We start from the raw sequence: 14,354 nt of genomic DNA on the forward strand, positions 1-14,354 counted from the left end.
CAGGTGTTTTGAGTTAATTAGCTTATTAGAGTGTGGCACCAGGTATCTTCAATATTGAACCATTTCACAATATTCTATTTTTCTGAGATACTGAATTTGGGATTTTCCTTAGTTGTCAGTTATAATCATCAAAATTAAAAGAAATAAACATTTGAAATATATCAGTCTGTGTGTAATGAATGAATATAATATACAAGTTTCACTTTTTGAACAGAATTAGTGAAATAAATCAACTTTTTTATATTCTAATTATATGACCAGCACCTGTATGTTGCTTTCTATGGGGGATAAAAAACCTCTCGGATTTCATCAAAAATATCTTAATTTGTGTTCCGAAGATGAACAAAGGGCTTAAGGGTTTGGAACGACATGAGGGTGAGACATTAATGACAGAAATTAAATTTTGCCCCTATTATGCATTTTCAAATATTACCTTTCATGCAGTGTATAATATAGCTGTTTGTGAATATAAAAGGTCTGCAAAGTTTAAAAAAAAATCAAAGGGTGTCTCCTGAAATAAAGAATAAATTCTGAACTGCTGAAATGAGTTGTCAGCAATTCCAGTCTCACTTCCTTTTACATACCTACGTAACAACGTAACAAATTTGCACAATTGCCTACAGTATGTTCATCATTGGCTGCCCATGAACAATGTCTACTTTGACCCGCCTTCAAACACAGTAGTTGTAGCTGAGTCCTGGAAAAGTTTGGTTTGTGTTGTTGAAATGTTGAGAAGATGCTGTTTTCAGCACTGCAAATCCACTTTGCATGCATTTCAAATGATGACGATCCATGCTGGAATTGATGGACCATTTGACCAATCAGAGCAGAGCAGGCTCTCAGAAAGGAGGGGTTTAGAGAGACTAAATCTTCGAATTAACCGTTTTCAGACTCAAAGAAATTAGGTGATGTGCAATATATATAATGAGAAAATTAAAGCGTTTTTTGACCTTTTTGCATGTTAATCAGTTGTAACAAAATTGGGAACATTTAAAATAGCATAATAGGGGCACTTTAAATAACCTATGTTGATTCTTTCTTTCTGAATGAATGAATATATCATACCTTGGAGGACAGGAGGGGAAGCAGCTGTGTCCAAGCAGAAACAGGCCTGAATTACAGGTTACACAGTCATTACTGTGATGTCCATGGCATGATGCACAGCTCATGTGGCACTGAATACACTCTTGCTTGTCCTCATCTGCATAGTAACCACCCGGACACGTGGACACACATGTTTGATCTGATAAATTACCAAAATAATGTGTAAAACATATTACATTGGGCATGTATAATATATAATATTGTATTTCCATAAGTATTATTAAATGCAGCTCTTCAGACATCTTGTATTTTGAACTTGTAAGTGACTCATTTCACATTTCAGTTTAGTTTTTGTTATTAATTTTCTATTATTTAGATTTTATTATTAATGTTGTAATCATTTTAGAGATGTTTAATTTCATAGTCTTTGTTACCACATTGGAAAATGAAATCTGGTGGGTAAGTCAGTTCTTACTGAGCAGGAAGTGTTTGGAGTTGCAGCTGAGGCACTGCTCTTTGCCTGCGCCCGAACAGCGGAGACAGCTCTTGTGACACGGCTGGCACTGGCCATCCTCACCCATGAATGTGCTCGGAGAGCAGTCACTGAAGAACTGACAGTGGCCGTTAACATCTATCCTCATGTTAGCTCTGCAGGTGAGGCAAGAGGATGGGTGAGGACCTGAGCACGTCAGGCAGGACTTGTCACAGTCTAAAAAAAAAAACACATATTTGGTGTTAGGAAACACTTATGGTATGACTATCATGATAGCACAACAGGTTGAATGTTATCAATACATGGTGACATTTCATGTACTCGCCCACTGACCAATGGAGTTACTCACCCACCCACTCTCTCATCCACATGCTCACCTATGCACTAACCCACCCTCTCTCACACACGCACAGACTCACTCACTCATTCATCCAAACACTCACACGTGCACAAACTCACCCACACATGCGCACACTCACCCACCCACCCACCCACCCACACATTTACCCATAGACTCACCCACTCACTCACGCAGCCACCGATTCATTCACCCAGCCACCGACTCATTCACCCAAACACTCACTCACTCACTCATTCACCCAAACACTCACTCACTCATTCACCCACTCACTCACTCATTCACCCACTCACTCACTCACTCACTCACTCACTCATTCACCCAAACACTCACTCACTCACTCACTCACTCACTCACTCACTCACTCACTCACTCACTCACTCACTCACTCACTCACTCACTCACTCACTCACTCACTCACTCACTCACTCACTCACTCACTCACCAACCCACTCCCTCACACACTCACCCATGCACAGACTCACTCACCAATGGACTCACTCACCCATTCACTCATTTATAAGTCCTCATAAGTCACCCTCTCCTTGTAATACCCATGTCATACCCATGTCATTAGACAAATTTATGTCCTGATAAGTCACAAAAAGACACGCAAGCGCACGCACACGCGCACACACACACACACACACACAGCCAGCACACCAATTTCATCTAGTCAAGATCAACTGATCACAAGTTGGTTAGAGTTAAAATATGGTAACAACAATGACATTTTCTTTAGACTAGGTATAAGATCATTTCAAAACTGGTTCCACAGCATGGTGCAGTTGCTCCTTCCTGTCCAACACTATCTTGTCAATTTCAGGCAGTAAACCCATAAATAAATATTATACCTCGACACTCTGCTCCATCATGGTATGTTTCTGATGGGCAGAGGAACACGCACTTTCCATTGTAATGTATAAGTCCAAAAGGCCCACAGGTGGTGCAGTCGTCTTCATCAGGTCCGTCACATGTGGCACAATTACCGTGACAAGACATACACTGCTTCTGCTCTACATTTGTAAAGTACCCCTTGGGACAGTCAACGATACATTGATCCTTATGCAGGAAGAAGTACTGTTCACATTCTGAAAAGCAAGAGAAAGATAAATAACTAAGTTTGAGAGAGGTAGTGCCAAACCTCAGTGCTTATCAACTAAAAAGAGAAGAAAAAGTAACTAGAATAGAATATATAGTTTCTTATGCTCACACAAGAGGCATTTATTTGATCAATAATAAAATACAACAGTAATAATGTGAAATATTATTACAATTTAAAATAACTTATTTTCTATTTTTGAAGCACAAAAAGTATTGTCGTCGCTTCATAACATTAAGGTTACACTGTAGCCACGTGTACTATTTTAACAATGTCTTTACCTTTCTGGGCAATAATGTTGCGGTCTATGTGTGGTTCAGATACTTCTCGGATTTCATCAAAAAGATCTTAATTTGTGTTCCGAAGATGAACGAAGGTCTTACGGGTTTGGAACGACATGAGGGTGAGTAATTAATGACAGGAATTACATTTTTGGCTGAACTAACCCTTTAACAAATAATTCTGGAAAAACAGTTTACACTGTTAAAACGGTTTATACAAAAATATTAAGCAGTACAGCTATTTTTTAACATTAATAATAGTAATGTTTGTTTCATGAGCAGAAAATCAGCATATTCGAATGATTCCTGAAGGATCATGTGACATTGAAGCTGGACAACTGTAAACGCTAGTTTGGTGGTAATTATTATAAAATAAATAAAAGTAAATCTGTGATGAATAATGTTGAGAACCTCACCACTGCATTTGCCCGTTTGGTCACACTCGGCACAACCGTTTGGACAGAGCTCACATACTCCACTCTTTACAAAGTGCCTGGGAGAGCAGTGTTGCACACAGGTGTTTTTGAGACGCAGGTAGTCTTTCTCACAGCTCAGACAATTATTGGCTTCCTCCTCACACGAAGCACATCCCATGGCACAGCTGTGACACCTATCGGCCTCTGGGTAACCTCTGCAAGAATGCCACATTATACGACCAGTGATTTAAAAAGTATGATAATGTGTGGCTGTGTTCCAGACAGTTCATATACTTCAACATACACCTCGCTGGTCATGGGAACATACTGTATGGTACTGTACATACTTTTGAATATGAAGACTGCAGAGGTATTATAGTACTAGACAATAAAATTGAGTTTTGATTCGCAGAACCATCTGTCATACTGTTAGCTAAATGTATTTAAAACTCATCCTCACAAAACATGAGAAGGGAAAGGAAAAGATTAAGTAAAAATAAATGTAATTCAATTAATAAGAAAAAAAATTCTTTACAATTAACAAGGTAAATTTTAAATTAAAAAATAAATAAATCAGCATTTTATCTACAACTGAATAAAATATAAAATAAAATACTTTTCTTGACAACTAAAAAGACCTAAAAAAATAAAATTACTATTTTAGGATTACCATGATTTGCAATGTACTTGCATACTATTCATGATGGAAAAGTGAGAACTGGGTGTGCATGTGACCATGTGTGTGAATGTGAAGCATTTTTGAGTTTTGAAAGAACTTTTTTCACCTTTTACATTCAGGGACACATTTGCCATCCTGCAGATAGAGTGGACCAAAGGCATTTTTGCATTTCAAACATTGATGGGCATCCAGACATGTCAAACAGCCTGCTGAACAATCTTCACAGCGTCCACTTGTCTGGTTCCCATGAGTCTCAAGTGGACAAACGGACACGCACATCTGGCTGTTGGTAAGAAACATGCCTATAGAGACAGACAAACACCCATGTAGATGACATATAGATTACTAACATATCCATAATGTTCACTCAAAAATGAAAAAATTGTCATTATTTACTCACACTCATGTCGTTCATCGTCAAAACACAAATGATGATATATTTTTAATGAAATCTGAGGGATTTCTGCGCCTCCAATGACAGTCTACGTAACTACCACTTTATTACTTTAAGTTCATAAAGAGATTGTAAAACTAATCCATATGAATTGAGCGGTTTAGACTAAATATTCCGAAGAGACTGGATTGCTTTTTATATGATTTAGGCTTTTACTCACATATAAAGATTGATCAGCGAACATACAGTGAGGAAAATAAGTATTTGAACACCCTGCTATTTTGCAAGTTCTCCCACTTAGAAATCATGGAGGGGTCTGAAATTGTCATCGTAGGTGCATGTCCACTGTGAGAGACATAATCTAAAAAAAAAAATCCAGAAATCACAATGTATGATTTTTTAACTATTTATTTGTATGATACAGCTGCAAATAAGTATTTGAACACCTGAGAAAATCAATGTTAATATTTGGTACAGTAGCCTTTGTTTGCAATTACAGAGGTCAAACGTTTCCTGTAGTTTTTCACCAGGTTTGCACACACTGCAGGAGGGATTTTGGCCCACTCCTCCACACAGATCTTCTCTAGATCAGTCAGATTTCTGGCTTGTCGCTGAGAAACACGGAGTTTGAGCTCCCTCCAAAGATTCTCTATTGGGTTTAGGTCTGGAGACTGGCTAGACCATGCCAGAACCTTGATATGCTTCTTACAGAGCCACTCCTTGGTTATCCTGGCTGTGTGCTTCGGGTCATTGTCATGTTGGAAGACCCAGCCTCGACCCATCTTCAATGCTCTAACTGAGGGAAGGAGGTTGTTCCCCAAAATCTCGCAATACATGGCCCCGGTCATCCTCTCCTTAATACAGTGCAGTCGCCCTGTCCCATGTGCAGAAAAACACCCCCAAAGCATGATGCTACCACCCCCATGCTTCACAGTAGGGATGGTGTTCTTGGGATGGTACTCATCATTCTTCTTCCTCCAAACACTTTTAGTGGAATTATGACCAAAAAGTTCTATTTTGGTCTCATCTGACCACATGACTTTCTCCCATGACTCCTCTGGATCATCCAAATGGTCATTGGCAAACTTAAGACGGGCCTGGACATGTGCTGGTTTAAGCAGGGGAACCTTCCATGCATGATTTCAAACCATGACGTCTTAGTGTATTACCAACAGTAACCTTGGAAACGGTGGTCCCAGCTCTTTTCAGGTCATTGACCAGCTCCTCCCGTGTAGTTCTGGGCTGATTTCTCACCTTTCTTAGGATCATTGAGACCCCACGAGGTGAGATCTTACGTGGAGCCCCAGTCCGAGGGAGATTGACAGTCATGTTTAGCTTCTTCCATTTTCTAATGATTGCTCCAACAGTGGACCTTTTTTCACCAAGCTGCTTGGCAATTTCCCCGTAGCCCTTTCCAGCCTTGTGGAGGTGTACAATTTTGTCTGTAGTGTCTTTGGACAGCTCTTTGGTCTTGGCCATGTTAGTAGTTGGATTCTTACTGATTGTATGGGGTGGACAGGTGTCTTTATGCAGCTAACGACCTCAAACAGGTGCATCTAATTTAGGATAATAAATGGAGTGGAGGTGGACATTTTAAAGGCAGACTAACAGGTCTTTGAGGGTCAGAATTCTAGCTGATAGACAGGTGTTCAAATACTTATTTGCAGCTGTATCATACAAATAAATAGTTAAAAAATCATACATTGTGATTTCTGGATTTTTTTTTTTTAGATTATGTCTCTCACAGTGGACATGCACCTACGATGACAATTTCAGACCCCTCCATGATTTCTAAGTGGGAGAACTTGCAAAATAGCAGGGTGTTCAAATACTTATTTTCCTCACTGTAAATGAAGCTTGATGCACGAGAACAAACCTCATTGGTTCTTGCAGAAGCTCCAACGTGCTGCGTTACACGAGAACGAACCTCATTGGTTCCCGCACGCGTCAAGCAAACATGCTTTATTAATTGTGCACTTTCGGCTTCACAACTTTGCAGATCATTTACATTCACAGACAGCTACATTGCCCTCCAAAAGTTTGGAAACGCCCTAGAAAAGTGGGGTTTTGGACAATATTGGCATGAATCCTTTTTAATTTGTGATAATTTTGCACTGATAAGGGACAACACAAACTACGAAAACATATTTTATTACATAAACATTAGCAGCTATCTGACCTAAACTGGGTTCTAATTGATTCATTGTATTCTAAACTTAATTGGCAATCAATTGTTGAAGCTATTAAGGTGTGTTGACCCAAATATCTTTTACAAACCTGGGCCAAGTTTAAACCAGTAACCAGTCATGTCTGACTTTGACATGTATATATTGCCATTATTATGTAATCAAAATGAAAATTATTATTGCTGGTCTTCAATGATAATGTCAAGTTACTTCAATGTATTTGCACCAAAAAATGATAAGGATTTATGCTGATATCATCCAAAACCACACTTTGCCAGGGTTGTTTCCAAACTTTTGGAGGGCAGTGTACATTAAACATTGCATGAAAGGTAATATTCAAAAAAAGCATAATAGGGAGTTTCGAAGATGAACGAAAGTCTTATAGGTTTGGAATGACATGAGGGTGAATAAACGATGACAGAATTAAACCCTGAATTTTTTTTACTTTTTTCGTAATTGACTTGATTGTTACTTGAATATGTTGTCTATTTTGGTAATACTGTATTGTGTTCTATTTATATTTTGATGTTTAGAAATCAGGTGATCATGTCACAAGTCATATTATAAAAGAGCTCTCAGTGCATTTACATCCCAACACCCTGATTAATGCTTGTTAGTCACACTGAATCAGTGTGCAGTATTTGTAATTGATTTTAAATCATTCAAGTAAATAAAGGCTTTTTAGATTTATTAACCCCGAATGCCTTGGCTTTACATTTTTTTTTTTTTTTCTTATCCAAATGGCACCATTTTTATCAACTTGTGGTCATTCTTGTTTCTCTCACCTTTTTCACAGGACTCACACTGCTCTTTGTCATCCCCTGAACACGTCCTACAGGAGGAATGACACTGCTCACACTCACCCTGACCTGCACACAAAAATATATTGTTTATAAAATAAATTAAAATACATAATAAAGACTCATCTTTATTTTAAAAGATTTGTAATAACTTTAAAATTAATATAATATAATATAATATAATATAATATAATATAATATAATATAATATAATATAATATAATATTATATAATATAATACACGTGTATGTTTACTTTTATTAAAATAATGAATACTTTAAATTATTTTTCAGAATATATTATTTTAATACCGTTTAGGAATTTTCCGTCAGGACACTTGATGTTGCTCTTGCTGATGCATCGTCCCTTCTCCAGAAACATGTCATCTTCACAGGAATCACAGTCGTCAAATTCCGGACCACCACATGTCCGACACATGTGGTGACACGGCTCGCACTCCTGTTTCTCATCACCATAGAAACCCTCCTTACATGATTTTACGCACATGCCATCTGCAGGTACACAGAATTTCAGTAAATAGACAAGTATTTGGGCAGGTGAAGGCTTATCCCTCTGGTGCTGTTTGGTCTTTTTTTTTTTTTTTTTTTTTTAGAATTTTGTACTTCATTGGAAAGGTATGAAACTTGGTAAAAGTTTTGGCACTTGCTATGTGAACACACATACACACAAATCATGGACATGTGAAAATATGACCACATTGGACCCGAATGGGAAGCAAATTTTATGTAGTGGAAATGTTTGGTACTGCACCCAACAAAATCTTACTGAAAGCTAATTTTTTTGAGATATCAACCTCAAATTTAGAACACAACTTTTTAAGATGTATGGCTTTTAGAGTAAAAGTCTGTGCTCCAAAGCATTCACGATTTATGACAGAACAAGATATTGTGTGCTTTATCCCTTATGGGCCATACATGCTTTGCAAGAAGATGTTGTCAAGAAAAAAAAAAAAAATATTTATATATTTAAGACAGTTTAAGTGGGAAATTTTGTTTTCAGGTCTATGCACACAAAAAAAAAGTGATTAAAGGTGCCCTAGAATAAAATAAATGAATTTACCTTGGCATAGTTGAATAACAAAAGTTCAGTACATGGAAATGACATACAGTGAGTCTCAAACACCACTGTTTCCTCCTTCTTGTGTAAATCTCATTTGTTTAAAAGACCCTGAAGAACAGGCGAATCTCAACATAACACTGACTGTTACGTAACAGTCGGGATCTTTAATATGTATGAACCCAATATTTGCATATGCCAGCCCATGTTCAAGGCATTACACAAGGGCAGCCAGTATTAACGTCTGGATCTGTGCACAGCTGAATCATCAGATTAGGTAAGCAAGCAAGAAAAATGCATAGAAAAAAGCGACAAATGGCAGATGGAGCAATAATAACTGACATGATCCACGACTACATGATATTTTTAGTGATATTTGTAAATTTAATGTACTGTTAAATGTGGTTAAAGTTACCATTGTTACTTACTGTATTACGGAGAGCTGTCGCTATTTTCATTTTTAAACACTTGCAGTCTGTATAATGCATAAACACATCTTCATTCTTTATAAATCTCTTCAACAGTGTGTAATGTTAGCTTTAGCCATGGAGCACAACCTCAAACTCATTCAGAATCAAATGTAAACATCAGTGGCGTAACTTTGTTTTAAAAAGTGGGTGGGACAGAAATGTGTATGTGTGTGTGTGTGTGTTTGTGTGTGTGTGGGGGGGGGGTATTGTAATTGTATTATTACAATAATAATGATATGATATTAAAACTAATATGATAGTTTCTTCCTTACATCTGCTATAATACAATATGTCTCGAGAGTATGTACATTAGTTAATAAATACGTGGATCCGCTGCTGAAAATAGATTGTCCTGATGGACTGGAGACATTATTTTCGCTTAGCATGCAAGAGATTCTGGGTTCGAATCCAACCATGTATGATTTTTTATTTATTTTTTTTCTCATTAAAACCAAAGATGTTCGTCAGTGATTGTATATCAAGAGCAGGGACACGTTTATGTGTATTTTGTTTTGTGATTCAACGTAACGAATAGAGAGTCTCTGCAAAAGTTACACATTAGATTGAAGCGCTCGTCCGTGTGAACACTGCGCAGTGTGCATGAGCGCCAAGAGAACACTGTTGCGCCTCTGATAACAGCGACAACGAGCACTCAACATGATTTCAAAAACAACACATCCCAGCGCCAGATCGCCTATTAATAACACAAATTGATAATCAACTAGAAGTGTTTCTTTTGTATTAGATATCCACGAGATGCCGCGATATGTTTCAAAAAGTGGTGGGGACAATATCGACCATTTCAAAAAGTGGTGGGGACATGTCCCACCCGTCCCACCCGCAAATTACGCCTATGGTAAACATCCAAATAAATACTATACTCACATGATCCGAAGCATGCATGCAGCATGCATGACGAACATTTTGTAAAGATCTATTTGAGGGTTATATTAGCTGTGTGAACTTTGTAAATGCATTGTATTATAGTCGTGAGCTGGGGGGACAGGCAGCGCACGATTTAAAGGGACCGCAGCCTGAATCGCTGCATAGTTAATGAAGCCCCAAAAATAGGCAGTTAAAATAATTAATTAAAAAAATATATGTGGTATTTTGAGCTTAAAATTTCACAGACACATTCAGGGGACACCTTAGACTTATATTACATCTTGTGAAAACTGGTTCTAGGGCACCTTTAACAGGAAATAAATGGATCATTCATAACTATTACAGAAATATAACTTTGTACCATAAAATCCCCCAAAATACAAAAGATTAAAAAAAAAAAAACATCATCAAACTAAAATATAGAAGATTTGTTTCATTTTGGACCGCCGTGCGAGCAGCACCAGAGGCTTAAGTGGTTTCACCATTGATCTAAAGCATAGATGCAAACTGCTGCTATTAACAATGAAAACTTAAACTCAATGACAGCTAAAACTGACTAAATGAAAACTATTTCATTAACTGAAATAAAAATAAAAACTAACATACCATGACATTTAATGCAGTTAAACATTTATAAATGATACCTGCTAGTTCATTCACTTTGGCAGCCAAAAACTAAACATAAACTTATGGTAAGTAGCCTACATCAAAATGGCCCAGATGCTCTTTCAAACGCTCGTCGCACACATACAGTAAAGACATGAAACCTGAACACCAAAACAGGCTGGCATGTGAAAAACATCTAACCTGACAGGAAGAAGCCTTCCTCACACAGGTAACATTCAGAGGCATCACAGGTCAGACAGTCATCATCACATCGAGCACACTTCATGGACAACTTGTCCTCAAATGTCCTCTCAGGGCAGGTTTTGTGACAGCTCGATCTCAACCTGCAGAAATACACGGTCTCTTGCCCTTAAAATATTAATACACTGATTAAATACTCATGAAGTCAAAAAGTAAGAGACGAACTTACTCGTAATAGCCCGGTAAACAAGACATGCAATGCTCTGGATTCACTGAGGGAAAAGTCATATTGTTAATGCACTCTTCACAAAAACAGTAATTATTTCATAGACAGCAATTACTGAAATGACTAGGTGATTTAGGAGCTTTGACTGGAAATGCAATTTGAACACATTTCACGTAATACCGTGACATATTCAACGTCTTATTAATTTATAGAAAACAATAGCCTACTTAAGTTTTCTTGGTTTGACTTTGTATCAATGTGTTACCCCCTGGTTAATATTCAAATGTTTAGTATTGTCTATGTAACCGAGCTGCTGCAGAAAAAGAAATGAAGTGATGGTATGAGCGATTAATTACCGTTTCTAGCTTGAGACATCTCTTTTTAGAGCTTCTCAGTTCGAAAACACTATTATTCTTGCAATACTACATTGACCAGCAGAGGGAGACAGATCGTGGCTCAACGATGAAAGACATTTTACTAAACATAGCTACTCTCAAGTGTGAGGTTTCTGTTCAGGTGGTATTCTACTTTTTTTTTTTTTTTTGAAAGATAGATGTTAAGTATCTCTACTTCCTTATTTTATAAAAATTTAAATGAGTCGAAAAGCTGCGGGCTGATGTTAACCACTTATCTATATCTTTACCACTTTGATCTTCTGACACACTGCCTTGCTATGTCTCACAACCTGGTGAACAGACTACCTAGACAGCATTTTTGGGCATTTCTGAGCTACGATCCCTCCCCCCAAAATGCTGACTTTAAGTGTAGCCTATGCAGGAGGCACAATGAGACACAGACCAGACAAACTCATAAGTTTGAGAGATACAACAGATGAAAAGAGATACAGGAAGCTGTGAGACAGACACAACCCCTATCATTTGTGCACTACACACGCATCTAGTAAAAAGTGACTGGAGCATCTACAGCAGAAGAGGTCCAAAAGTCTGAGACACCCTATTTTCTAATTTAGAAAACATATATTATATTAAATAATTAAAAAAAAGTTTGCATTTGAGTTTTTGTTGAGTATCATATTTGACACATAAGGCTTTTATGGCTCATACAGTATGGTTTAGTGAGAATATGTAGCTGAGGAGGGGGAAAAACATTATATTCAGAGGCTGAAATGGAGCAAAAATATGCAATTTAGTGCAGCTGCTGATATTTATAAGGCCAAAATGTAAGATGAAAATTCTGATAGCTTGTAATGTAAACCACTGAGATCTGTATAGCAGTATTGCTTGCATAAAATGCATATAAATATCAGTTGTCACTCTATATCTCTCAATAATATGAAACAGTATGTTTTCAAAGGCTTAATGCTGACTGAGAAGGTCCTTTTTTTGCTAAAGATGTGGTGCAATTCATTTTTTAAGAGCAAAGTTTGTGCACACATCCATCCGAATAATGATATACTGACCAACAAGACAATGCTGACAGCCCTCCTTACAGGTTACACAGTCTTCATGATCTAGATCGGCTACTTCACCTACACAAGAACAAACATTACACCAGAAGTAGTGTTGAGAACATGGAAACAGAAAATGCATGATACAGATGGACATAAAAACCAGATCATGTGTCTGTATTAATGTGTATAAAGAGAGTGAAAGTGTGTGCAAGTTTAAAAAGACAGTAAAAAGCAGACCGAGACGGTGTGTGTGTGCGCGCAGTGTAGTGTGTGGTAGCCCTGGAGGCCATAGCGCAGAACCCGTTTATACATGTCTGCCACTAATGATAAGAATTTCTGTTCCCCCACTCTCTCATTTCTGGAGCTATTTCAGTCTGCCTTCTGCAGACAAGCACTTCCCTCATACTCGGCACATCTTTGACTGTGATAAAAATTTGTGAAGAAGATTAGATAAACAGCAGTGGGTGTCGTGAGAAGCCAAACAACATCCAGCGAGTTAGATTTACAGATATATGTTTGCTAAAGTGATCTAGCACAGCACACAAAATGAGAGATAAAAACTTCTGTCTAGTGGGGTGAATTAAACAAGAACATTTACAGCAAAATCAAAAGAAAAAAAAAAACAGAACAAAAAACTATTTTTAGAACCATTAAGATTTTTTTGTGACCTTATTTTCATGATAATTAAGTACACCCCCCCCCCCCTTCTGTAATTATTATGTTCAATGCTCAACAGATTCTCATTACTGTATATTTTACTCTATTACAATATACAGTGCTCAGCGTAAATGAGTGCATCCCCTTTTGAAAAATAACATTTTAAATATCTCAATGAACACAAAAACAATTTTTTGTTTTATATAACATCTGTTTAACCTATAACATGAAAGTAAGTTTAATAATATAACTTAAAGGACAAATCTTTCTTTTACTCAAATTAGGGTGATGCAAAAATGAGTACACCCCACAACAAAAACTACTACATCTAGCACTTTGTATGGCCTTCATGATTTTTATCATCCAACAGTGGCCTTAGATGTGTGTTTAGGATCATTGTCATGTTGGAAAAGCGCACAACGACTAAGGGCACGGAGTGATGGTAGCATCTTCTCTTTCATTATAGAACAGTACATCTGTGAATTCATGATGCCATCAATGAAATGCATCTCCCGCACCAGCAGCACTCATGCAGCCCCACATAAGGACACTGCCACCACCATGTTTCACTGTAGGCACCATGCATTTTTCTTTGTATTCCTCACCTTTGCAACACCATACAGTTTTAAAGCCATCAGTTCCAAAAACATTTATCTTGGTCTCATCACTCCAGAGTATAGAGTCCCAGTAGTCTTCATCTTTGTCAGCATGGGCCCTGGCAAATTCTAGGTGGCTTTTTTTGTGCCTGCCGTTTAGGAAAAGCTTCTTTTGTGGACAGCACCCATGCATGCCATTCCTCTGCAGTGTACACTGTATTGTGTCATGGGAAATAGTCACTCCAGTTTGGCTTTCTACTTCTTTAGATAACTGCAGTGAAATTGCATGCCTCATCAGAAGACGCTCCTGTCGAGGTGTTAACTTCCATGGATGACCTGGACGTCTCTGTGAGATGGTTGCAGTTGCAGTTTTTTAAATTTTTGTACCACTTTTGCTACAGTTGTCTGACTGATAAGTCAGAAGATCATTGCTGATCTTCTTGTAGGCTTCACCTTTCTGGTGTAAAGAAAT

The 14,354-nt window shown here is 37.6% G+C and overlaps 1 protein-coding gene across 1 annotated transcript in view; it reads right to left on the reverse strand.

Annotated features, from left to right (window-relative positions):
* Positions 1 to 14,354, reverse strand: part of pcsk5b (proprotein convertase subtilisin/kexin type 5b) — a 77,579-nt gene that overhangs the window by 8,641 nt on the left and 54,584 nt on the right. Inside the window, exons 24-33 of the mRNA XM_067395277.1 lie at positions 12,639 to 12,707; positions 11,222 to 11,264; positions 10,993 to 11,135; positions 8,065 to 8,265; positions 7,739 to 7,822; positions 4,480 to 4,675; positions 3,695 to 3,909; positions 2,750 to 2,986; positions 1,520 to 1,753; positions 1,066 to 1,243 (exon numbers count right to left, since the gene is read on the reverse strand). Of these exons, the coding sequence (XP_067251378.1) occupies positions 1,066 to 1,243; positions 1,520 to 1,753; positions 2,750 to 2,986; positions 3,695 to 3,909; positions 4,480 to 4,675; positions 7,739 to 7,822; positions 8,065 to 8,265; positions 10,993 to 11,135; positions 11,222 to 11,264; positions 12,639 to 12,707 (1,600 nt within the window). The remainder of the gene's footprint in view (positions 1 to 1,065; positions 1,244 to 1,519; positions 1,754 to 2,749; positions 2,987 to 3,694; positions 3,910 to 4,479; positions 4,676 to 7,738; positions 7,823 to 8,064; positions 8,266 to 10,992; positions 11,136 to 11,221; positions 11,265 to 12,638; positions 12,708 to 14,354) is intronic.

This window comes from Chanodichthys erythropterus, chromosome 9 (genome assembly GCF_024489055.1).
Source record: "Chanodichthys erythropterus isolate Z2021 chromosome 9, ASM2448905v1, whole genome shotgun sequence".
NCBI lineage: Eukaryota > Metazoa > Chordata > Actinopteri > Cypriniformes > Xenocyprididae > Chanodichthys > Chanodichthys erythropterus.